Below are 27,650 nucleotides of genomic sequence, written 5' to 3'. Positions count from 1 at the left end.
TGTGATAGAAGGAGTTCAGTGTTTAAATGTCCCCTGGATGAGTTTGGAGCTCATCTTCCTCTCCTGTCTGCCTCTGAGGATCAGCAGAATCATTTTATGATTTATGACAAAGAAGAAGATAAGGGTTGGCTTTATAGTCATCAACAAGATATGCCCACAGTCCCCGCTTTTCACTTCATTTTGGTCTCCTGAAAAAAAACCCACCTGTGATGAGCTTCCTTAAAGTCATTATAGCTCTAAATCATGTTTGATATGTCCCATAGATTTGTTCTTAATCGTATCTTCTTTGTAAAGACACACTGCTGGAATGCTGACACACATGCACAAAAGGCTCACTCATATGTTTTTATTTTTTCATCCAACATTTGAATTTGTTTGTAAAATAAACAAACAGTGAGGCTCTCCTCCACAAAGTCAGCTATCTAAAACAAATAAAAAGGGATACAATAAGTTAAAGTTGTTCCTGAAATCATCAGAAATATGAGTCAAGATGTACAGGCTCTATTTTAGAATAATTATAGAGCATAGGACAGCACATTTCTGCATTTATGAGATCTATAAATTAAAGTGAAATTGCGAGATTTATTTATCAGAGTGAAATGTATATATATTTAAGATCAACGTGAAATTAAAGACAGTAACTAAAATGAAAGGTTCACAAAATAAAAAAAAAAAAAAAAAATATTTAAATTTAAATCAAACAAATATATTGATAAGATTAAAATAAGAGATTTATTGATTCAAATTAAAAATTATTGATTAATTGATTAAATAAAATGTAATATATTTATCAATCAAAATAAAAATAGATATTCATTGATAAAAAAAAAACATTGATTAGAATGAAATCAAATATATTAATTGATTAGTTAAAATTAAATTAACTAACTGCCCAGTTGAAAAGGTATAATTTGCTAATGTAACTCTCAAATGTGCCAGATGTCAGGTAGCTGCTGTCATTTCATATTCTTTTTTTTTTTACAGTGAGGGATCAAAAAGTTTTGTATAAGTTAAGTTTGATACATAAAGGTGACACACAAAGTCTCAAACAGTCAGTAGCAGGTAATATCTTTGTGAAGATAATAAAAGCCTGAATGTTGTGAAATCCTTGAAGATAAAAAGTGTTTTTCAGCCTCTGAGAGTGTGTTTTTTACTCTGTAGATCTCTGGGAGACAATAAAGGCTCGGGTTGGACAGACAGAAGCAGCAGGTGTCTTTATTTCTGTTGCTAGAGCTTAACCAAGTCAGCATTCATGATACACAGAGACGCAGTGAAGCTACAGAAGCTGGAACACGAACAGGACGAGTGAGTGAAGAGACAACAATGAGGAAGAGGACAAACTCATCAAACCAACAGAAGAAGAAGAAGAAGAGATTTATGGCACTCAGAATAATATATTGCTTTGAAAACACAGCCTCTATCCGTCATCATTGTTTTATCACCACAGCATTTAAATATCAAATATATTCTTTACTGACGTTATTGCTAACATGACACTAACAGGAGAGAGATAAACATCACTCACTTCGATAATATTTGTTCCAAAGTACAAACTTTACAGAAAATAACAGTCCAAGTTTGGCAGGATACACTTCAGGACATGCAGGGGGGCTGATAGGAGGGCCGGGGGGAGGGGGAGGGGCTTAAGCAAGGAGCGCGGGGTCTCCCATTGGATGAGAGGAGCTGTCACTCACACAGTCAGTCACACATGCATTCTCTACAGGTGTTTGAGACATCAGGTACAATCCTTTATTCATGTTTCGTCTGTTTAAAGCCAGACTCCCACAGGAGCTGCACATGCCAACAGAGACACTTCAGCCAATCACAGCGCAGGATTCGCCTCAGAGTTCTCACACAGGTACATCTCACACACTCACGTATACTGTGATGTTAGGGTGCAACAGACGACAGGTGAAGTGAGAGAACAACTTAGAAGTCCTGAAACGTGTCAAGACGTTGATATCTTATCTGAAAGTAATATGAATGCCTGATTATGAGCTACAGAAGCAAACAGATCTACCTGCAACACACCTGAACATGTGCGTGTCGGGGTTTATAATGTCTGTAACCACTGCGAGGGAGGAAGGGTCATATTAGACAAGCGACAGCAGGCTAAAGGATCATATTTCTAAAGACAGCAGGAGGAGATTTCACTCTGGACGCACAGGACGGGACCAAAAGAGTGAGGAGATGTTCTTCTTTGACCACAGGGGGCGCCAAAGTCGACTAAAATATCCATGACGTCAACTTATTTTTTTGAAGCCGATATCAGAGGGTGACAAATTGGAAATGCTGAACCTAACTTCTGTGGAGATGGTGTGAGATAAAGAGGCGGGCCTTTAGCCTCTTTGCTAACAGCTACAGTCTTCCCGTCTGTCGATCAAGTCAGCAGCGCCTCTCATTCGCAAAACTCGTAATTTTAATAGCTTTGAAACTGCTGAATTATGAAAATTAAACCCCGAATCAGAAATAAGCTATTCAGACTACACTTATTTTTTCTACCAGGCTGTAAACGGCTTTTTTGAATGGGTGTATATGTGGTTTCTGGTACTTCTGGAGCCAGCCTCTAGTGGACACTTGAGGAACTGCAGTTTTTAACACTTCTGCATTGGCCACTTGGAATTAATAAACACTCTAAGATCTTTATTCTAGAGGAAAACAGACCAAGTGAGAGATGATGTCAGACGGTGTGTCAGCGAGCTGCACGCGATCTTTAAATCACTCAGAGTCAGTCAGGATTATCTGGAATTCAGCATCTATGTATTACGGATATTTATTATCCGTAAAGAGGTCGTTGCTGTCACCGGGCGGACGTACAGAGACAAACAACCTGTTATACTCACCTTGGGGCAATTTAGAGTCACCAATGAACCCACCGAGCGTGTCTTTGGACTGTGGGAGGGAAACCATGCACGAGGAGAGCATGCAGACTCCATGCAGAGAGAAACCCGCCTGGATTCAAACCAGGAAGCCTTTTAGCTGTGGCAGCCTGAAAATCAGTGTGATGAACTTTTCTTTGAGTTTTATTCTGGGATCAATATGAAACTTTACACAGCTTGTTTGTCGTTGAAATCCAAATAAGTCGATGCATGTTTCGTTCAAATTTGCATGAGATACAAAGGTGTCTCTAACGACTAATAACTTAGAATAAAAGTGTCCCTGTTGACTTGCATCTTATGTGAACTTACAAACCTGCACACAGAGGATATTCGTGCTCATACAGCATTACATCTCAGGACTTTAACGGCTCTGCGCGTTTAAATACTGATAGAGTTCTCGTATTATTTTAATATATCGATCTATATTTGTCCTTTTTTTCTCTAATCTAACGTCTCTATTCATCATCTTTATGTGCATTCTTTCAGAAGGTTGTAATTAAAGTCATAAATCGTCTCCAGATGTGAAACGTGACACTCAGCAGGTCGAGTTGATCTCTGAGTCTGATCTCTCACTTTTTATTCTCTGAGTTACGTAACGATGGATTTCTCCGCCCGTCTTTTCATCTTTCCATCACATCTCCACCTCTTCCCCCCCTCCTCCTCGCCTCATCTCTCCGCCTCCATTTTCCATCCCTCCATCCTTCACGTCCTGTCGGCTGAGCCAGCGCTCTGTCACTTTACCCTGCCCTGAGTGAATTACTCTTCCTCCATTAGACTAACGAGAACGCGGGAGAGGACGGAGGAGAGGAGGAGGAGGAAGGGCAGAAAGAGAGAGAGAGAGGGCGAAGAGGAAGGAGAAAAGTTAGATGAGGTGGAAGGAGATGAGGAGACAAGAAGGAAGAGGGGTGGGGACAGGAGGGTGGGTGGAGGCTGATTAGAGATGAAGATGAAGATGACAGGCTGAGTGGAGAGGAAGATTAAAGAGGACGGAGGATGGAGGGAGAGGAGGAGGTAAAGGACACACAGGAGGAGACAAGGGTACGATAAAGGATGAAGGAAAGGATAGGAAAAAGGAGGAGTGAATGAAAAACAGGACAGCTGTGCACGACACTGAGTGGACGACACACACGCCTCTTCACGATCGAGAGTTTCTACGTCCTCGTTTATCGGACATTTCAACGCTAAAATTTTCAACGAGGTTAAAAGACGAAAAGTGACACACGAACAGGACGAGATCGGCAAATAAATGAGATACTAGCTTTGACCACAGGGGGCGCCAAAGACAAGACTTACGACCGTCCTCACTGGGCTTTAAGTAGATCTCTGGTTTCACAGAGTGTGACTAAAATCTCTTTAATCTAAAACATTAGTGGACCCTCTCCTCCTGCAGGCCTCTCTGCATCACCTGACTCCAACAGCCAATCAGAACGCTCCAAAATGATGCTGCAGAGGAAACCTGCAGCTTTGAGTGTGGAGCGAGAACAGACCGACCAGAAGAGACGATATCAGAGAGTAAACACAAGTTATAATAATCCTTCATCTTAAAAGAGGCATGTCTCCTCTCCTCCTCTTTCTGCAGGATTATTATTCATGTTCGCAAAGTTTCTCGCAGGATCAATTCAGCAGATATCTGATGGATTCTGAGTGAGAGCGGGCGTAGATCCTCTCACCCATATGTTACGTCGAAGGAGCAGAGAGCGACGTTAACTCTGAAGCTTTTTCACAGAAGAACATGAAGCTTATGGCTTTACTGAAACACCCCAAACACACACACACCTGCACACACACGCACACACACTCTCTCTCTCTCTCACACACACACACACACACACACACACACACACACACACACACAGGTCAGTGGAATAGTGGTCACAATAATGAACCTGACGGAAAGGTGAGACAGAAACAGAAACCCTGAAATGTTGAAGAGAAGGAATTGTCTGAAAACAGAAGATGAGTTTATGAGATCCACAGGAAACCAGCAGGAGCCAGGCACACACACACTCTCTCTCTCTCTCTCTCTCTCTCACACACACACACACACACACACACACACACACAAACACGCCCGAGGTAATGACAAATCTCTCTGATATCAGTTCCCTCCGCAGCCCTCACAGAGACGAATAAATAAATAAGTTAAATAAATACACGTCAGCAGCTCAAACACAAACTATACATGAAGTCAGACTTCACAGGGGAGGGAGGGGGGGCTGTGGAGGGAAGTGACCATCTCTCTTTCTCTCTCTTTCTCTCTCTCTCGGCCGGCCCCCTCCCTCGGTGCTCTCTCTCTGCAGGGCGGGGTGGGGTGGGGGGCTCAGAGGTCGGTGCAGCGCTCCTGCTTGCTGTAGTGATCGAACTGGCTCTTCCAGTGCATCATGTAGGAGGACCAGCGGTGAAACTCCACCTTCCACTGACGCTCCGCCTCGTCGATGTTATCTGACGGGAGACACAGAGAGAGGGGGGAGGGGTCAGAGGTGAGGTCATCTTTCTAAATCTCCATTCGTTCGTGCTCGTCCTGCATGAACCACATGATTCACTCTGAGGCTGTGTTTACCAGTGATGTTGAGGAGGCGGGGCAGGAAGCGGTTCCAGAAAGCACACATCTGGTTCCTGAGTCCTCTGTGGATCTTCAGAGGTTCAGTGTTCAGGCCCACGTGTTTCTGCTCGCTCAGAGTGAACACGGGCCAACGCTTCTTATTCTGGAGAAGACCGTCTGCGTTCACATTCGGGTTCCTGCAGAGGGAGTAAAGAAGACACGATGAGGGTGATGAAGATGGTGGATAATCTCAACATCTGACTCACAAAGCAGACTGAGCTAATGATGCACAGAAACAAGACGCTGCAGCTCTGCAGGTCTGAGCAGCCTGTCCTTGTTTTGTGTCCGTCAGTGGAGAGTCAGCATCTCCACTCTCTGCTGACGTACGGTGATGAGCTGCATGGAGGAAGGAAACTTCTTCACAGTGTAATGAGAGGTGCATAGATGTAATACTATCAGCAGACCATGAATATTCCCCTCTCACTGCACGGGGCAGTTTGTGAAGTGGGGCCAATGTTACACCAGACAGGGTAGCGCAGGGTTGTTCTTTGTGGAGTATTTAACTCTTTACCTTCAAAAATAAAGAGAAGAATATTTTCTATCTGGGGAGCATCACTCTGAGATTACAGTTAAAAACTGATGTTTTCCAGATCAGGTGGGCACCTGTTGCTTCATATTTTTTCAGTTGCCTCTCTGATGGACTGATTTGTGATATACATTATATAATTAATATTATTTTAGTTTAGTTTATCTATTTATTATTCTTTGAAGTTTACTGTATCTATTTCTATTGATTTGCTATAGCTCGAATTATTATTCTTTAATTATATTGATTTTCTATAACTCTAATTACTATTATTATTTTTTAAGTGTTTCTGTTTATTAATTTGACATTTTTTATTTCTTATTTATTTGTATTTATCCATTTATTTTCAAAGTTTATTTTTTATAATTATATTACTTTATTATTTATCTAATGATTACTATTGTTAAAACATATTTTAAATTATTAATTTAACTTTTTATTTTTTTTGGTTTTAGTTTTATTTATTCTTCTCTTAAAGTGTATTGTATCTATACAATAAATTATACTTTTCTATCACTATCAAATTATAATATATTTTTAAAATAAATTTAACCTTTTATTTATTTGGGTTTTTAGTTTTATTTATTTATTTATACATTTAAATTTTTCATTTAATTTTTTATTTTTTATTAAATATTTGTGGATGAGATCTGCCTCTGATGGCTGCATTGTTGTTTCGTGTTGTGTGGGCTAAAAAGAATTTCCCAATAAAAAACCCTTTCCATTTGCTTTGTGAAATTAGTCCGTGTCTTTTTGCCTCGTTTGCAAAATCCTGTGTTATCTTTTTGTGAATCAGACCCTTGATGTCATGTTTCAATGCTCCTCTAAAAACAAAGACAGTCAAATCAACGACCCTGCAGCCCTGCAGACTGTAAAACAGCTTGGAGCAGACCCTGCTGATGCAACGTTTCAGTGGAACTCTTTAAAACTCATCTGAATGTGTCTGAGCTCCTCGAGAAGGAAATCAGGTCAGTGCTTGTTTTGAAGTCTGAGATCAGCACTCTGAGTCTGCAGCAGAGTCATTACTCACTGCTGAGCTGAGACTGAAGAAAAGACTCCAGCCCTGCACACTGAACACAGATAATTAGATTAAAAGCTTTAATTATTCCTCTGAGCTGCAGAGAGAGCGAGCTTATTTATCACAGAGCGGCTGCAGAGCGGACATGATGTTTGCTCTGATTCCTCACCCTGTGCGAGCAAAGTTGGCCCAGTATCTCATCATACGCTGGCTCAGCTTCTCCTCCTCCAGCGTGTAGTTAAGTCTCTTCTCCAGCGGCAGGCCGAACACATACTCGATCTCGTAGCCGTGGATCACTCCCATCCACTCGGGCCAAGCCAGGTTAGATGACCGGTGGTCGAAAAGGTAGAGGTAGACGCCGTCTAGTGGAAGAGGAGAAGGAGGAGATGGAGGAGAAGGAGGAGAAGGAGGAGAAGGAGGAGAGGAGTTATTTTATATGTACAGCAACATTACCATCTGCAAAGGCAGTCCCACATATCCTCATACTTTTCCCTGCTCCACACTCAGACCCCATCTCTCGGAATCCCTCTATGCGTATCTCACCCTGTGGGTTTCCTCCAGTGTTCATCCCAGAGCCCGCTCCTCCTGCGTTGGCCTTCAGGGCACTGTGTTGGGCGTATGAGCGAGCAAAGTGAGCGAGCGGGCAGATGACATTGTGGTCTCCTACTATATCGTCCATGGCGTCTCGGTTCTTCTGCCCGTTGTTCTCGTCCATCCAGTCGGTGTACTGCAGCACTACGGCCTCCAGACCGATGTCGTTAGCATGTGGGACGCTCAGTTTCACACCTGGAGGAGGAGGAGGAGGAGGAGGAGGAGGAGAGGTTTGATCATTGTAGGCAGGGTTTGCAATCATGAAATATTAAAACCTGGTCCTACTTTTAGTTTTCAGCTGAGTAAACAAAAAGGTGTACAAAGTCTGTGATGTCTGCAGGCGGAGCAACACTCACTGCTGATGAGTACCTCAATATTAAAAAACTGAACTATTCCTTTATGGGATGCTGCTGAAGTCTGGTATCTTTCATGTCCCCCCCTCACCTTCCAGGAAGTTCTCTCTGGAGATGAGGCTCTCGTTCTCCTTGCTGAAGCCGGGCGCTCCGTACAGAAGGAAGTATGATCCTTCGTCCTGGTTGACTCCCAGCAGCACCTGAGTGTCTTTGAAGTTTCCTGAGTTCAGCATGGCCTCGGGAGTGTCGGGGAGAACCTCACCATCAACCACGGGGACGAAGGAGAACCTGAAGAGGGCCAACCACGGCAGGACCTGACCAGAGCGGGATGACAGGGACCAATGAGTCTCAGGTGATATCTAAAACCACAAACAACAGTTCCAGAGTTTACTCCGTGTTACCTGCCACTCCTGGTCAATGAGCTCCTGGGGGGTTTTGCTCCTCAGACAGTCCACCAGCTCCGTATCGTTGCCTCCGTTGCAGCCGACCAGTTTGCCCAGCAGCGTGGCCCGTCTGCGGGCCTCAGCGGGGGTGACCGAGGCCCAGGGACAGTTAGGGACCCCGCTCTGGAGGATGGCCCGGGTGAAGGTTGATCGGCTGCCTGGAGACAAGAGGTGGTATCCGACTGAAGCACCGCCTGCACTCTCACCGAAGATAGTCACCTGATGGAGAAGAGGTCAGAGTTCAAATAATCTCACAAACACCACAGGACGGACCAATATACCAATAACACACACACACCCAACATGGTCTCAGCAGATGTGTGTCTAACATGAGTCTGGTCCTGCGAGTGAGGTTTCTGCCTGTTTAAGGAAGTTTGTCCTTGCCACTGTAACTTGCTAAATGCTGCTGGGGCTGGCTCAGGCTTGGACCAGCTCTTAGTTATGCTGCTATAGGCTTGGACTGCCAGGGGAACTGACCCAATAGGATGCTGTCTTCCCCTCTCTCTCCTCTCTCTGCCTGTCTCTCACTTTAACTCTCCGTGTCCCATATAAGTTACTAACCATAGACCTTTCTGGAGTCCCTGAGCTCCCTTGTCTCGTAGGTTCCTCTGGATCTCTGCTGCTGTGGACGTGCCAATCTCCAGCTGCTACAACTACTACTATCCGTCTCACCACTATCATCTCTCTCTCTTCATCTCCCTCTATCCCTCTCTCCAACGTGGTTTCAGCAGATGTGTGTCTAACATGAGTCTGGTCCTGCTGGAGGTTTCTGCCTGTTAAAGGAAGTTTGTCCTTGGCACTGTAACTTGCTAAATGCTGCAAAGTACTCTGCTCATGGTGGATTAAGATGAGATCAGACTGAGTCCTGTCTGTAAGATGGGACTGGATCTTATCCTGTCTTGATGTTGGGTTTAGACCTGCTCTGTTTGGAAAGAGTCTGAGGATAACATTTGATGTGATTTGGTGCTATATAAATAAAGATTGATTGATTGACCTGTTTGGGGTTTCCACCAAAAGAATGGATGTTGTCTTGGACCCACTGCAGCGCCATCCTCTGGTCCAGCAGACCCACATTTCCAGGAGCCTCAGAGGAGCCTTGCAGGGCCAGGAAGCCAAACGCTCCGATCCGATAGTTCATGGAAACCACGATGACCGTCTCACTGTGAGCGAGGTACCGACCGTCGTACACATCCAGCGAAGAGGAGCCGCTGTAAAAGCCTGTTGGACATCACACATCATAATTTGCATCAACCACAACAGACTGAAGTCTGCATCAATAATAATAGACTGATTTAGCTTTAAGATGTGTCTCCCTTTGATTTCTCCATGTCTCTCAAGCTGTCCTCTCAAATCATTGGGTCTGAGTATTTCAGGGTCTTCATGACTAACTGGTGTAAAAACTTTAGAAATAAGAAAGTTGAGTGCTTCAGTGCACCGGGCTGTAACGGCTGTAACTTCATCCTGCAGGAGAATGCATCAGATCAAAGCGAGTCCACTAACAGGTCTTGTTTTTGTCCCTGACAGTCTAAGGTTGTTATTCTACGTGTCTATCAGCATCACAGAGAGACTTTCTTTAAGGTTCTAAATCATCTTCCTCTTGAACATGAAGCTCTCTCTCTCTGCAGGGATCCTTTCTGTAATGTTGTCAGACACTGAGGATGACAACCTGAGCCTGTCAGGGACAAAAACAAGAACTGTAAGAGATCCATGGAGGATTATATTGCAGCCTGTTTTCCTGCTTTCTGAACCTCTTAGACTAAAGACATGTTTAATGATCTTCTGATAGTCTTTGTTTTGTGGTCTTGGTTTCTGTTTGTGATCACAGTGGACCTGACTGAGAGCATGACTCACGTCTAACATATTTATACTGAGAGAGTTGTGAGCGAGTACCTCCGCCATAGATCCACACCATGACGGTGAGGTTGTGCGGTCTGGGGGAGGAGGGCACCCACACGTTCAGGTACAGACAGTCCTCACTCATCTCCCTGTTGGGGTTCCACATCTCGCTGCCATGGAAACCAGGATATGATGTGTCCACTGCCTGGTAGCAGGCGTTGGGGTACTCCATTGCTTCGTACACGCCCGCCCACTGACGCTTGGGCTCGGCACGACGGAAACGCCGCTTCCCCATTGGAGGCTCGGCGAAGGGGATACCCAGGAAGGCTGTGACGTAGCTGTGGTCCAGCACCGGCTGGCGGAAACCACGAACCTGACCACTACGAATCGTGACGGTGAGGTCCGACTCACTCTGAGAGGAGCAGGAGGGGAGGAGGAGAGACAGGAGGAGGAATGAGGAGAAGAGCAGGAGGATGGAGGTCTGCATGATGGAGGCAGAGATGGTCTGTGTGGTCGTGACTCCCTCTGCGATCAGTCAACGAGGGCAGGGTCGTATCTGAGAGAGAGAGCGAGAGATAGAGAATAATTTGATTAGAGTGATGGAGAGCAGGCGGAGAGGAATCAGATGAGGAAACAGATGAGGGGACAAAGGAAGAAGGAAGTCTGGACGTGTCATTGAGGTAGAGACACTTGTTCAAACAGTCATTAACATGTGAAATGCTGGACAGACATCTTTGAAACTCCACCTTTAATCTGTCTAATTGGAGACTTGGAGATTGGAGATGCATGAATCAATCAATGGAGGTGTGTTTCGGTGAAGTGGATTGAGGTGTGTTTCAGTCTGCCTTCTCTTTCTGCTCCACCCGCAAACCTCTTTAGAACCCTCCTCCACCTCCGCTACTCCTTTCTGCATTATCTGATGTTACCAGTGTCATGAGTATTGTCACTGATGCTCGCTGCGTACTGTACCCCAGGGGTCTGTGTTGCTGCTATCCCTGCCTTGGCTTCTCACGTACACAACAGGGAAGAGAGAGGGGAGGTGGGCTCTCCCCACCTCAGCCTTTGGCATTCCACGTAGGCACCTGGAAGTTTACTTTTTGCTTTTATTAGTTTGATTATTTTGAGGAGAGTGGTCCTGACTGAACTAAAGATGAGTCATTTAGCCCAAACAGACACCTTTTCCTGAAGAACAGCCACAGCTTGGTTTGCAGTAGAAACCAAAACTATGTGGTATCTTAAGGGGAAAATCAGAGTTTGGGCTCAAACTAAGCGTCAACCTCCGGTCTAAAATATGAGGCCACTGTGCTAATGTGCAAGCCAAAAGTGCTAAAACTGCAGTTCATCAAGGATCCGCTTGAGGCTGGCTCCGGAAGTACCAGTAACCACATACACACCAATTCAAAAAAGCTGATCTTTACAGCAGAAATAAACATGTTTACAGCCTGGTACAAAAAAACAAGTGTAGTCTGGATAGCTCATTTCTCTATTTTATTTCTAACACAGCAATTTCGAAGATATTAATATTATGAGTTTCCCATTACGAGAGGCACAGCTGACTTGATTGACAGGCGGGAACACTGTAGCTGTTGGCGAGGAGGCTCAAAGCCCGCCTCTTTATGTCACACTCGCTCGACGGCAGTTATGTTAAGTTCAACATTTCCAATATGGCTGCCGCCTATGGCTCAAACTTAAGTTCTGGGTTCAGTGTGATTTTATACCAGACTATACAATACCATATAAGGTCAGGCAATATTATAACACATGATAAGATATGAAATGATACAGTTTGATATGAGAATAGAATTTGATACAAATGATTCAATATGAGGCAACACAGGTGATGAGATGAGGCAGATTGATACACTTCGGTCCAATTCAACACACTGCCATTTGATATGATCTGAATGCTAATGAGCTACATGATAGGTGTGATGCATTATCATACCATACTACTTCATACAGAAAGGAACGATACCATAAGATACAATTCGATACGGAATAATCTGATACAATACATTACCCAATGCTACGACACAAAATCCTAAGGATTTGATCTACAATTATAATATTAGTGGTCGACCGATATCAGCCGATGCTGATATATAATGCCGATATCATGTTGTTGTCCATGCACATTACTATCTAACATACATTGTTTTCTTAGCCAGTAACATATTTTAGATGTATTTCTAATTAATTCATGGAAAAGAAAAATAGATTGGGTTCATCATACCATGCAGAATGATACGATAGTTCAAAACACAACTCACTTAATGCTTTTCAGGATGACACGACTGCTGGTTCCTGCTGATGCATGTCCAGCAGAGTAACATACCCTCTTTGTGACATTTTCTCCCAAAGAAGCCAAACTGAGCCAAAAACGCCACCATAGAAACCTCTGCTACCCCTCGAAGGATGTAAAAATCTCAGTGTAAAGTATCCTAACACGTACCTGAGTCTATACTACTCCGGCTCTAACAGTAGGTCCTTGGTTCACACTGTGTCTGAACACGGTGCTCTCAGCAGGAGAGAGAGAGTGTATCAAAGTAGAGACTCAGATTAATTCAATATGTTACTCCGCTCACAGATCACAGATCACATTACCTGATGCTCTAATAGAATTTCCATCTCCACTGCACATATTGTTACCCAGCTGCTATTACAAAACATGTTCTATAGTTACACTGCCGCTGAAAATAATTCTTATCTGAGCCCAGCTTTCTTTTCTCAGGAAATAAAGACAAACTGCAAAATTCCGACTTGAAATCTGGCAAATAACAAAATGAGGGTTCCTGCCTTCCCTCTCTGCTCCACCTGCAAACTGCTTTATAATCCATATCCACTCCAGCTCCTCCTTTATGTTGTGTCTGATTGTACCAGTGTCATATGTATCATCAGTGATGCTTGCTCTGTTCTGTACCCCATTTTTTTTTTGCTCCTGCTCTCCCTGCCTTGGCGTTTCACATATGCACATGAAAGAGAGGGGAGGTGTGCTCTCCCCGCCTCAGACTTTGGCAATCCACATAGGCACAAGGAAGGGCATTCTTAACTGTGTAAAAACAGGGCCAGAGTTTAAATAAAAGTTTAATATTTTATGTTTAAGTCTCAGTCATAATGTGAGAAACTCTCTGTAGCATCCTTGTGGAGACTGCTGCTCCAGCTGAGGTCTCTATCTCTGAGTTTCCTCTGCTCTGGAGGAAACATTTTCGTCTTTCAGCGGTCAGACGTGTTTAAAGCCTCGGAGCTCAGCAACAAAGGCCGAGACAGGTGTGCGGTCATGAGGGGAACTATAAAAAGGCTTCAGAGTAAAAGCCTAGTAAATACCACACAGTGTGACGGATTAATGTGGCACTGTGCTCACCTCGTGGTTCTCCTCGTAGTAGAAGCGAGACGACATGGAAATTTCAGGATGCTGGTAAACAAGACAGAGATCAGATCCTTTTACTTGGACTTTTTTGTCTCGAACAGTGTCGGAAAATGGAGTTTGAATCTTAAAATAGTAAGACAGCTGATTGTTTTATTAATTAAGGGGTAAAGAGTCAGCATTACATCTTATGCATTAACCTAAAAACTGTCACAATTTGATCATTTCAGGTGATCAGTGCATTCATTTGGCCATTGACAAAATAATATCAAGTTTAAATTTCTCACTCTGTGGAAATCTAAATTATTGACGGTGTTTTTGATTGGATAAACAGCTCAATATTCAATAAATCAATGCTCAGTACAGTTTGTGATTATTTATCTAGCAGCTGATTGATCGATTATCTCTTTGCTTCTCTGCAAAGAAGACCCAGTCATGTAGATGATGCTCTTGAACAGATAATAAAGAGTGAAAAAAGAAGAAGCCTCTTTTACAGAATGTTCAGAATTCCAGAATTTTGAGGTCAAATACAGAGTTCTTGAATTCTGTATTTGATCTCAGAATTCTAGAACACCTGATGTTGCTCTCCATACAGACTGTTTTTCCTGCTGACTCCTGATTAATCAAAACTACTGAGACTACAGATAGAGACCAGAGCACTTCTCAAACTAAAATCCTGAGATCCAGATTCAACATGTTTCTGAATCAGAATCTGTAATTACAGGTTAGTTGTAGCTGAAAGTAAACAGCTTGGTCAGGTCTGTCCTCAAGAAGAGAAGAAAACTACTTTTACAATGTTTGTTTGTTGAATGGAGGTGGGATCCATCATTTCTGATGCATTCCAGGATATCTGGAAATCTAAACGCTGATTGTCTTTAGTGACACAGCATCAAGCAGATTTGTGTCTCAGTGTAAATGTTTGATCTAGAACAGATTGTTAGCTGCTCTTCATGCAGATATCTGTTTATAGAGAGAAAGTAATCCTCCTTAGATTACCAACCATGGGAGCCGGGATGTCATTACACTGGATTGTGTTCCTCCTGCTTTTGCTCTCCATACAGACGTTTTTTCCTGCAGACACCAAAGCCTGATACCTGATTGGTCGATATTACTCAGACTACAAACAGAAACCACAACACTTCTCAGACTGAAATCCAAACCCTGAATCCAGAGTCTACATTTTTCTAACACTGGGTTTACGCTTCACTCTTTGAACCGATAAACATCAGCAATTCCTACACACTCCGACAAAAAAAAGGAAATGCAATTGAATTTAAAAGAACGACAATTATTCTTTAGCCTTTAAAATTGACATTAATTTTCCCATGACAAGCTCTGCAGTGATACTCAAGTGCTGTCTCGTGACCCTGTCTGCAGTGATGCATGGCTTTGCTTCTAGCAGGATTCTGAGAGATGAGTTGAATCGACACTGTGGGGGGGGTTGACATCTAGACCACAACCAATCCAGCGTTCAAACATCAGATCGCTGTTACAAACACACTCTGGATTTATGCAGAAGTAACAACTACTACTTCTCACGGTCGCAGCCTGTGAGCTTCATGCACAGACACATGAGGAGGGAATACGTGGAGCGCTGATATTCATTTATATAAGACAACATGAACACGTAGGAGGTCTGTGTCTTACACATAAGAGCTTTAATAACATTATCGGCCTCTATGTGTGTGTGTGTGTGTGTGTGTGTGTGTGTGTGTGTGTGTGTGTGTGTGTGTGTGTGTGTGTGTGAGGGACAGAGGAAGGTGACATCACCAAAATAGATGCTCCATATCTCTATACAGCCGAAGGTTCAGAAATAAAAACACACACACACACACACACACACACACACACACAAACACACATACTCACACAGCTGCCCCCTATCCCTTACAGCACCCCCAAACTAATCCCGTCACCATGACATCCATACATCCCATAACATAAACAGCAGCCTCAGGGTGGACAGGTGGGAGAGGACTGACTGCAGCCATTGTTGTTTATAAGAAATCACAGTTAATCTGTGAGCTGCAGCGAGGCAGAGGATTAAAACACAGATTAATTGTTTATTACGGAGATTATGTTGCATGAAGGAAGAAGAGATTCACTTCTATTCAGAGATTCTGCAAAATCAGCAGGTTGTCGTGTCAGCAGGAATAATGTTATAAATTAATAAGCTCCCTTAACGTTTAACACTTTAAAGCTCTACTACCTGGATTTAAACAAGCACAGGTGACAGATGTCGTAAAGTTGTGTGTAGGCTGTGTCTGGTTAAACTGACATATAACCACTCCACCAGAGCAATGAGGAACCAGCACAGGCATGAGGACGTTAACCTACGAGGAGGACTGAGGGCTGGTGGAGCTAGCTCGGCTTGTGGTAGCCACACTCTGCAGACCACTGTTTCATTGTTGACCTGCAGACTCTGTGATCCTGTGTCCAGATTTTAAGTATAAGTTTAAACGGTCAGTAGGAAAGTAGTCGTTCTAGAACAGTGGTCGTGAACTTTACTAAAGGCAGGAGAGAAGCATCGATAATAAATGGACGTAGTATCTGTGACTTCACCCATCTGTTCCTGAGGGCTGTATTGAAGCTGATTGTCGGCGGGTGCCTTACTGGAAATGCTGAACTCAACATAACTTCTGTTGAGCTAGTGTGAGGTAAGGCCTTAAGCCTTTTCCCTAACGGCCCACCTGTCAATCAAGTCAGTCATGCCCTTATTTGGGCAAAACTTGTATGTTTAATAACTAGGGATGGGCATTTCAAGCCAGTACTATTTGATAATCATTGGCATTTATTTGACGATTATGCCCCCCCTACAGTGTGTGCCGATAGAGAAATTAGTTATTCAGATCTAAACTGTTTTTTGAACTAGGCTGTAGACATGTTTATATTTGCTGTAAAGATCGTCTTTTTTGAATGGGTGTGTATGTGGTTTCCTGTGGTTCTGCAGCCAGCCTCTAGTGGACGCTCAATGAACTGCAGTTTTTTACACTTCTGCATCGGCTTTATATTCTAAGACTGGAAGTTGCCGCTTGTAGAGAAGTTGTGTTAAAGCTCTGCAGTTTTGGTTCAGTCTGATATACCTTCCTGTGTTCACCTGTAATGTTTACATCACAGACTACAACATGTGCTTAATATTTCCTGTTTCAATGTTGTTGTTTCACATTAAAAGCTAGGAAATCAGGGCACCATTGGCCTAGAGGTTTAAGTGTGTTATCCATGTACAAAGGCTAAAGTCCTCGTGGCAGCAGTTGCAGGTTTGACTTCCAGCCTCTACTATTTGTTGCATGTCCTCCCTCACTCTCTGCTCGCCATGTTTCCTGTCTCTCTTTAGCTGTCTGATCAATAAAGATGAAAAGTCAAAAATATAACTACCAAAAACAAAACCTGGAAATGAACCGATGGCTCTCATGTCTTTATTTCATTCAATACTTTAAAGAATTATTTTCAAAAACTAAAGCAAGATGATCATAAAAACACTTAACATGACACCGGAAAAGTTTGTCCCAAGATTGACATGAACTGAAGTCAGAGCAGGAAAACAAAGGATGCTAACATATACAGCAGATGGAGGACAGAGGGAGTTAGACTCAGACAGGTGAAGGAAATAGAGTGATAAAATGAAAGTTATAAGTAAACAGACAAACAGCGAGGAGAGAGGAGGACTGACTGTGAGAGATTACCACCTTTAATGATAAATAATGTAGTCTGTCTGCTGCCCTGTGCGTCTTTGAACCATCTCCTGCAGAGCACAGACTCGTGTTCGTGTGTCAGGCTGCAGTCGGACATGATTCCAGCCGTTTCCCATCCCACTGTGTTTTATTCTATTTTAACGGTCTGAAGAACACATCCTCCGCCTTATTCATCCTCTTTAGAGCACATACCTGACGTCACAATGTCTTTATTAATAGCAGAGACAGCTGTGTGAAGAAACATCAGAGAGGAGGTAAACAGGAGAGAGGCGGATGGTGATGAGCTGGTGCGTTCAGGGACTAGAGGAAATAAAACTGAACTTATTCCAGTATTTAAAACACTTAGAGTAGAGTGTCCTCATCTTTCAGAGGAAATGAGATGATCAGTTCAGTTTTCCCCAAAACTTTTTCAATAAATATGGCAATTATATCCTTATGTGAGTTGAAATTCTGATATCAGCTCTTATTACCCGGTTGTGTAAGATGTTTGATTCCGATTGGTCGAAATCCCCTGACAATGGTTATTAACTTTAACTAACATGAGCAACACCAGAGACAAACTGATCACACGTCATGTCAAATCAATCCACAGAAAAGAGTGATTAGACACATTTTTCTTCTGCTTGTTGACACCATAGACCGTAAGGTGAGGTCAAACCATTAGCTCCCGTTAGCGTCAAAACAATGTGGCTAAAACGTTAGCTTCAATTAGCATGCTGCGGACATTTTCATATTGGATCCTGTCCAGCAATATAATCAACGAGCGGAAAGGTGACAGAAACTTTAGGTTAGCGATCTCGACAAAGAAACTTAAACCATGAGCGGTGGTGGTGAGCAGCAGGGTTCAAAGTTGTGACATTTGTTTATTTTTAAAGGTGTGTGAACTTGGGATGGCCATTTCAAGCCAAAATACGATTTGATAATCATTGGCATCTATTTGATGATTATTCCAACAACCCATTCCAATAATCCATCGCCATGGAACGACAACTGACATGGACACGGCTTAAGTTAGTAGCGGGGTAATAAGCGGGATAATGTATGAGTAGCAGGTAGTTATGGGAAATAGAACACACATTCATTTGGACTCTGAAATAAATGCACACACTAAATAAAACGTTGAAGAATATAAAAGGGAAAGTTATCAAAATGAGGTATTAGCTCCTAAAACTCGTCCACTTCACTTTAAATCTTTTCTGCAGGTGATCTCTGGAGCGGAGTAGACGTCTATGAATACAAACCAGACAGAGAGGAGGGCGGGGGTTAGGGTTGCTTCTAGAGGGTGAGGAAATAAGGAAACAAGAGAGGAGGGCAGGGAAGACTCTGAGGGGGAGGCGGGGGAGAAAGTGTGTCACTCCTTAAATTAGACCGAGGAATTTGTGTCTGAAGTTCACAGGAGGATTGGTTTCACGGGAGGCGGGTTCAAGTCACATGTCTGTCAGGATAAAACCTGGACAGAGACGTCAAGATGGATGTGTCTGAATGAATGAGTCTCTCTGCAGACGCAGAGAAAACAAGTACAGATGGACTGAAGGGACCGGCTTCAGAGCGGAGAGGGAGGAGGACATGAGGATGAAAAAACAAGAACACGCTGCTGCTCGTTTCGTCCGTCCTGACGATCATTAATGCAGAGACCAGATGGATTCCCCCATCCCACAACCCCACAGCAGCTGGTGAAAAAAATACAACTATTAATAATTCAGACTGCCACCCAGGAGGTAACATTATAAACAAAAACAGCGCACAAGAAAGAAGCTAATCAGACACCGTTTCATCTTCAAGTCATGATGACGTTCTGATGCAATCTCTGAGATCCGGATTAATCGCTTTCAACTGATCACTATCTGCAGTGTGCGCAAAATCAAGCTTTAACATCTGCAGCTGTATCGAAGGCTGAATAATAAATCACAGTGTGAGCTGTAGTGCAGCCTCCCTCCACTCGCCAGCGCTGCCATAATGCTCTAAAGCTCTACTACCTGGATGTAAAGGTGCACAGGTGACAGTCGACATCTCGTGGTTTATCAGTATGTTGATCTAGTAAATGGAGATAAAGTTGTATGTAGGCTGTGTCTGGTTAAACTGACATATAACCACTCCACCAGAGCAATGAGGAACCAGCACAGGCATGAGGACGTTAACCTGCAAGGAGGACTGAAGGCTGGGGGAGCTAACTCTGCTAGTGTTAGACACACTCTGCAGACCAGTTTGACATAGTTGACCTGCAGACTCTGGGATCCTGTGTTTGGTTGTGCTGAATATATTGCGCTCAGTTTGACTGTTTTCTATCTTTCAACGAGTCGGTCAGTCAGAATTTAAATATCTGTTTAAACGACAAGGAAATTAGTCGCATAATAAATCAGTCATGTTCAACAACCACATTCACCAGTCCATGAGACTAACGGCTCATGTGTATTTTAAATATTTCAAGGTTGAAATGAAGGCATGGATGCTTTGGGATGTTCCTGATGAATTATATTTTAACATAAATCTTGCGGTTCTAGGATCATATCCAGACATACACAGTAAAGTAGCTTCAGATCTGCATGTTGGCTGAGTAACTGAGTTTACCTGTTGACTTTTCCAACGTGTAATGTACAGAGAAGTCCTTTTTCCACTGATGAACAAAGCTGAAATACCCTCATGTGTTTTAGCGACTCCCTGCACTGCAGTTTAAAGGCATTAAAAAGAGCCGATGCGATGAAGCTGTGACAGGGAGAGTGTCTGAACACCCAGTCTGACACTTACATTACAAAGTGACAGTGAGGGGGGTCTCAGCTCTCTGACGGACACACCCGCTGCCCGGGAATCACTGGAATTTTCCATTTTGCAGTTTGGCCATCTAATGTTTCACACAGCACCACGATTACGAGACATAAACACTCACTCACACACACACACACACACACACACACACACACACACACACACACACACACACACACACACACACACACACACACACACACACACACACACACACACACACACACACACACACACACACACACGTAGTGATGGGAAGAGTACAGTGTAGGATCGGAAAGACTAGAATAGATCAGAAACCTGTGAATGTCTGACAGACCACACTGAGCCTTCATCACGGCTCTGCCTGACTCCTCTGTAGTTCCTCTTTAGAGCTCTCCACTGTAAATACACTCATAGCAAGTCTGTGACGGAGTTCAGTCCTGATCTCAACCAGAACTTTTTCTCCATAAATGGTCCTGTCGAGTACTTTCTGAGGATATTTCCCACCATGAACGTTTTTATATCTGAGGAGAATTAGGCCCTGCTCCACAAAGTGAATGTGCTTCACCTGCGTCTATAACGAGCACAACTAACGTCCTAAATATCCAGATTTTTAAAACAGACATCCCATAATAATGCTAATGCCCCTCACAGTGAATACATTTGAGTCAATCAATCAATCAATCTTTATTTACATAGGGCAAAATCACAACAAACATTATCTCAAGATGCTTTTCCATAAAGAGCAGGTCTAGACCGTACTCTATGTTCTATTATTAACAAAGACCCAACATCAAGACAGGATAAGATCCAGTCCCATCTTACAGACAGGACTCAGTCTGATTTTATCTTAATCCACCATGAGCAGAGCACTTTGCAGCACTTAGAAAGTTACAGTGGCAAGGACAAACTTCCTTTAACATGCAGAAACCTCCAGCAGGACCAGACTCATGTTAGACACACATCTGCTGAGACCGTGTTGGAGAGAGGGATAGAGGGAGTTGAAAAGAGAGAGACAGAGATGATAGAGTGAGACGGATTCTAAAATACATCATCACTTCCAGAGCGCACTTTTAAAAGGAGCTGTGTGCGGCACACCTGTGCCCCTATCACATTAGTAGAGCGAGGTACACCTATAATAATCAAACAATAGATATCTGTTTCTATACCTCAGCAACAAAAAGCCAAACTCCTGGGTACCAAACTGGTTAATTCAGCATACACTACCAGTCAAAAGTTTGGAAACACCTTCTCATTCAATGTTTTTTATTCATTTGAATTATTTTCAACATTGTAGATTAATACTGAAGACATCAAAACTATGAAATAATCTGGTTTTGCCATAATATGGATTACAACAGTAGTCAAATAGGGCTATCCATTGTGTACTAACCCTACCTCTGAACAACACAACTGATGGTCTCAAACACATTAAGAAGGCAAGTCATTCTACAAATGAACTCTTGACAAGGCTCATGTTCATTAGAAACCATTCCAGGAGACCACTTCATGAAGCAGACTGAGAGAATACCAAGAGTGTGCAAAGCTGTCATGACGGAAAAAGGGGGCTACTTTACAGAATGTAAAATATAAAACATATTCTGCTTTGTTTAACACTTTTTTCTTCATTCAATAATTCCATATATGTTCTTTCATATTTTTGATGTCTTCAGTATTAATCTACAATGTTGAAAATAATTCAAATAAACAAAAAACATTGAATGAGAAAGTGTTTCCAAACTTTTGACTGGTAGTATATTCCCAATCCCGTAGGTCAAGATGGATAGAAAACCTAAATGGATCAGGTGACATCATTGTCTCTCTCTGATGTCTGCCTGTCTGTAACAGACATAAGCATAACACGTGTATTTATTAACAAAACGTCAGTACTTTATGACCTAAGAACAAGGAGATTTAGCAGCACAGTGGCTGTGACAGAGGGCGGAGCAGAGAGACACACAGCAGGCAGGAAAAGATGTGTGTTGTAACCAGCACTTTTCTCTCTAAGAACATGTTTCATAACTCCAGCAGGACATTTTCATTGTTAGAGGCCTTTGTTGTTGTCTGTTCCGAGCCGTGGACTGACGCACATCACTTGTTTTTGATCGTGTTTGGTGCAGCCGTGCGAAGGTTCTCTGGATCACAGCAACATTACAGAACATGGTCAGATAAAGCCTTGCAGCTGCAGATGATGTCTGAATGTTAATGTTTCAGTATAAACAGAGTGTTAGAGTGTTTTTCTGCCCACTCCCACATAAAACTGTTCTCTGCTTTCTGTCCTGACACTTAACCCACCCACAGGCTGAGCGGGTTACAAGTCAAGCACTGCTCACACTGTGGAGACTGTAAAACAAACCACTACTACCACTGCTTTATAAAATCACCCACAGAAACGATTAAATACATTCAAAGAAACGCTGAACAGAAACCCTCACACCTGAGAGAAAGCAGGAAGTCCAATTCAGTCAGTCTTCAGAGATGAATAATGAAGACATCTGATGTTTACATGAAGTCTTTCATAAACAAGATAAGCGCAACTCTATTACACAGAATTTGAGACTTTTTTCGTTTGTCTCATTGCAACGAATCCACACCAAACAACAACAAACGCATCTCTCCTAAATGCACCAACTGCACAGCAAAGCAGTGGACGATAAATATGAGCAGCCAAATCATGAAATAGGTTTGTGTCTGCACAGATCCAAAACCTTAAACCAGGGGTGTCAAACATACTGCCCTTGGGAGGACTTTGCAAAATGAAAAATTGCAAATAAGACATTAACTGCAATTTTCAATAAAAGTAACTGCTATTTCAAATGTGTCCTCTGGGGGTCGCATACAATCAAACAGCTTATGGAGCGCACCTGAATGGCGCTCCGGAACTTTTTTTTTTCTCAAAGTGAGAAAAAATAATATTTGCACTTTACATTATCTGGTTGAAATTCATAAAGACTTTATAGAGAACTTCATGATTCAATCAACACTAAAGTTTTCATGTATGTAAACTTTTTTTCACAGAAGCCTCATATTGTGGGCGTGCTTACCATACATGTGCGTAAGTCATAGGTGCGCTCCGTCACTACTAACACTAGCACTAAGACCCTGCATACAACACTGTCCAACAAGCAATCTGTTCATGCTGGAGCTGGGGAGTCCATAATAGTCAACTTTACCTTCTTCATTATTATCATCTATCTGTCTCATTTCTATCTGTTCTTCTGCTGTAAACATTGCACTGTGTGTCAGGTGAATGGGTAACCTGTGTGCTCGGTGTGTTCACAGCAGGTTTCAGTGCTTAAAGAATATCATATACGGCCACACTATGAGACTCATCATGGTGAAAAATACAACAGCTGTTTTTGTAAAAAGATAGTTCATGTAATGTGAACACTTTCAGAATGTACTTGTACTTTTTTGCACTAAAACAAAGAGAAAAAAAAAATTGGAGTTGTCCTTCTCTATAGGTTATTATATTATGATTTTACTGGTCCGGCCCACTTGAGATCAACTCGGGCTGTATGTGACCCCTGAACTGAAATGAGTTTGACACCCCTGCCTTAAACCATTTCAGAACAGTTCAACACGATGTGCTTGAATTTATTCTCCAAACCTAAAAGACCAGATCTGCAGAATGAAGTAAACACAGGAGAAAAATCAACTCCAGCAGCTCGAAGATCCAACACAAGAAGATCTCAACAAATTATCCTGTGATTCAATTCAATTCAATTCAATTCAAAATACTTTATTTTTCCCTGGGGGGAAATTAAAAGTCCAGAAAACAGTGGTTTAAGAACAAGGTTAGGTAAATAACTGCAGAGCAGCAATATATGCATTATCACGTTCACATGAACATACATACATTTATCCCGAATATATAAATTTAAAAGTAGAATTAAAAAGAAGTGTGGGGAATGTGCCATGGTTGTTGTTGGATAGATGATGATGATGATGATGATGATGAGGATGAGGATGATGAGGATGATGAGGATGATGATAGTACTAGTTGTGAAAGATTGTGTCTTTCTGAAAGGTAAACACTTGGACAAACCTTTGCATGGAGACTGTGGATTTTGTTTCCAATCTCATACTTTAAAGAGGAATTTAGTGTGAATTGTTTAAAGGTCAGTCTGAATGAGAGGTCAGACAGCTGTAGTAGCTGCAGTAAAAAAGTATAAACGATTAGATATCAGTACATATGACTAACCAGTGCTGCACAATTTATTGTTTGAACACCTTGTGTGTATGTTGCACATGTGCAAAAGTCACATCGTGGGATCATGTAAGAAGTCTTTCCTGTGACCTGCAGGGTTTGTTTTGTTAGCAGAAAAAGAGAACTCAAGTCCAGAAATTATTAAAGGAGACTGTTTAATGACTGTTGATCGTCATTATCTCGTAACACTGCTGAAAGAAAGGTACTTTATTGATCCCCAGGGGGGAAATTCCATTTTTTTCACTCGTGCTATTCTGGACATGCTACACATACAGTTTTTTTTGGTATACACATACAAATTCACACACATGCAGTGAACATGCTTAGGGAGAGATGTCAGAGTGAGGATACTGCTGTCAACCAGCGCAAGCAGAGCAGTTGGGGGTTCGGTGCCTTGCTCAATGGCACCTCGGCAGTGCCCAGGCAAGTGAACCAGCACCTCTCCAGCCACCAGTCCACCTGCCAAACTTCGTCCATACTGGGACTCGAACCGACGACCCTTTGGTTCCCACGCCAAGTCCCTATGGACTGAGCTACTGCCGAAAGGACATTTTCCAGCAAGGTATTTTTGTACGGTCACTTTTAGTTTCTTTGCAAGGTGCTGAAGTGTGCAGTGGTTCTATTTGAGTCACAACACACCTTAAAAATGAAAAAGGATTACTTTGTTTAGAAATAAATATAAGAGAAAAAAATATATATTGCAACTGTCAATACCTGAGAATTGAAATAAAATAATAGTTATTTCAATTTTGAGTTCAATCCAGTTTTCTTGAAAAACGTTAGTGAATCGTATCGTGAACCAAAAATCGGGATTCAAATCGAATCATGGGTTGAGTGTCTCCTCAGGCAGATTTGTACATAGCCTTGGATTCTTTAAACACAAGCTCTGCATCTGAGGAGGGTTGGGGGGCCTTTACAAATCTAGTATTGGTTTCTTACGACAGCTCTGCAGCAGTCGTAACATGAACTCATTGCAGCGTGCTCGCTGACAGCCTCAGTCCGCCAAAGACCAGTCAAGCTGAAAGAGTGTTTACTGGTTCAGATTGAGCTCCGTAGATAATTCAGCTCCTGTTAAAGCCTTCTGAACAATGAATACTCAAGGAGTCTTAAAGAGAGGCAGGCTGAGGATCAGTGGCAGCTCGGCTCACAGCCCCCTGAAGATGCTTTTCATGAAGAGAGATGAGACTCTAAACTTCACATGGAGCTGCTTCATCGAGTGTTTTTAATCATCTTACTCTCCTAAAATAAAGACTAGAGAAAGAGAAAGAATGTGCATGTAAAGTAACCATAAAAAATAACCCATCTTCTTCAGGTGTCTATAATCATATTATATCTTGTGATTAAAATTAATCTTAAATAATATCATGAACATATTTTTGCCGTATCGCCGGGCTCTAATGAAGGATTACAGCAGCTTTACTCTTAAATCCTTTAAGCTTGTCAAACAAGCAGTGCAGCATTAAACAGACCGCAGAGTGGATGGCTCCCCCGAGGATCAAAAACTGCAGAGTCAGGATCACTTACCGATATTATCCCGTGTGCAGAAATGCAACTTTTAATAAATGAATAAAAACCTGCAGCATTGATTAACATTTGGCAGTCCGAGGAGAGAGCAGAGCCAGCTGTCAGAGCTGCATTAACTGTTGTGAGTTATAGAGGGAGGTAAATCAGACTACAGAGCAGCAGCAGAGAGAGAGAGAGAGAGAGAGAGAGGGAGGGTGGGGAGGGGGAGAGTTTAGTTTAACCACCATAAACACTCATACATCATCTACCCGCTTCTTATCCATCCTCTCACCTCGACCAACATGCAGCAGCTCTCAAACACTGTTATCTAACACACTACACCTGTGTGTGGAGACCTGACACACACAGAGCTGTGTGAGGGTCTGAACAGCTCCTGTGAGGAGAGAGGTGCTGTCACGATGTGAAATAATGACATGACATCGAGCTCCAGATGCATCCAACATAAAAAAAACATTTAGATTCATGTAATCACAGAGAAATGTAGCTGGAGCTGTAAACCTTTAGAAACATAGAGATGTCTGCAGGAAAGCTTCACTCTGAGATGTCTGCAAAGACAACCAGTCACACACACAGTGGACGTGTGTAACGAAAGGAGATACCAACATCACACAGCAGCCACATGCGTCTCGCCATTGAGGCGCATCACACACATCGATTTCCCAGAACTGTCTCCTCCAGCTGCAACCAAACACAGGCACACACCAAGCACACACACACACACAGCGCCGATCCTACACCCACCTATCAATTATTATGATAATTTGATGTCCCTCCGTCATAAAACATACCACCGTGTGTGTGCGTAATGCAATTCTGCAAGGCGTTTTCTTGCTATTCCTGCAGGCTTGTGTGCACTTTCAATGCAATTGCACTTAAACTAACTATCATTCAGGGGTTATGTTGAAGCCGAAATGACGAACTGCTCGTGTAGATTCAGAGCTGATATCCAGCCGTGCTCAGAGAGAGATGTGGATCTGCAGAAAAGCGAGAAACTGTAAATCTGCGTAAAATAGAACGGGCTTTGGTGCGACGCTGGGAGGCTCACGTACAGCTGCACCGCCTCACCTGGTACCGGTTCTATGGAAGTCGGGAACGGTCAGTTACCATGGCTACCGTTGATGTAGCAAAGATTAAAGGGCATCACATCTGTCCGCACGAGACAAACAGCGCACGAGCTGCATAGGCGCGCACTGTGGATGAGCGCGTACGGAATCCCGTTTGAAATCAACGCTGTTCTTTTGACAGAGTCATTTTAAAGCCTCTGGAGCTGTCAGTCGTGTCATCGAGCAGCGTTAGCAGCAGCAGAAGGACGGCTCCGGTGTTTCGGGCTTACCTGTGTGACCCTGCGAAGCGAACCGACGAGCTGCAGCTCTGTATCTTCCTCTCCTCGCCGAAAAAGCGACACCGGAGCTCGGTCCGTGGAAGAAGGGATCCCGTTCCCCGCAGGAGAGGAACCTCCGGCCGGCTGTCAGACACGAAATGTCGGTAAAGCCTCCTCCCAGCAGCAGCAGCGCGTCTGGACGTTCACTCGGCCGGACCGTAAAGCAGTGACTGCAGGGGGAGACTGCTGCTGCCAATAAATACTGCCTGTAAACATAGTGGAGACGAGACCTCTCGCGAGATCACACACTGTATGTCTGATTTCATACAGTATGGACATGCTGGGTGTCATGATACAGAGCTTTACGCGGATATTTATGAAGACATGAATAAGAAAGAGGAAAAAATAAGACGACATGATACAAAAAATAAATAAATAAAAATAAAATAAGATCAAATAAAAATAACAATAACATTTTTCTTAATAAAAAACAATTTATTCTGTGTGAAAAAACTTTACCGAATCATCTTTGAATTTTTTTTTAGA

The 27,650-nt window shown here is 42.8% G+C and overlaps 1 protein-coding gene across 1 annotated transcript; it reads right to left on the bottom strand.

Moving 5' to 3' along the window:
• Positions 1-1,191: 1,191 nt before the first annotated feature.
• On the bottom strand, positions 1,192-27,396 carry ache (acetylcholinesterase). Its single transcript, XM_034677252.1, has 9 exons — positions 27,117-27,396; positions 10,303-10,804; positions 9,407-9,630; positions 8,371-8,631; positions 8,061-8,283; positions 7,569-7,811; positions 7,195-7,387; positions 5,440-5,618; positions 1,192-5,321 (listed from the first exon to the last, which is right to left on the bottom strand). The coding sequence occupies exons 2-9, from the start codon at positions 10,733-10,735 to the stop codon at positions 5,200-5,202; spliced, it is 1,878 nt and encodes a 625-aa protein (XP_034533143.1). The 5' UTR covers positions 10,736-10,804; positions 27,117-27,396; the 3' UTR covers positions 1,192-5,199.
• Between the last annotated feature and the right edge of the window lie 254 nt (positions 27,397-27,650).

The sequence above is a fragment of the Notolabrus celidotus genome, chromosome 23, assembly GCF_009762535.1.
Source record: "Notolabrus celidotus isolate fNotCel1 chromosome 23, fNotCel1.pri, whole genome shotgun sequence".
Taxonomy (NCBI): Eukaryota; Metazoa; Chordata; class Actinopteri; order Labriformes; family Labridae; genus Notolabrus; species Notolabrus celidotus.
The sequence above is the reverse complement of the archived record's forward strand: the minus strand, read 5'-3'. Positions and strand labels throughout refer to the sequence as shown.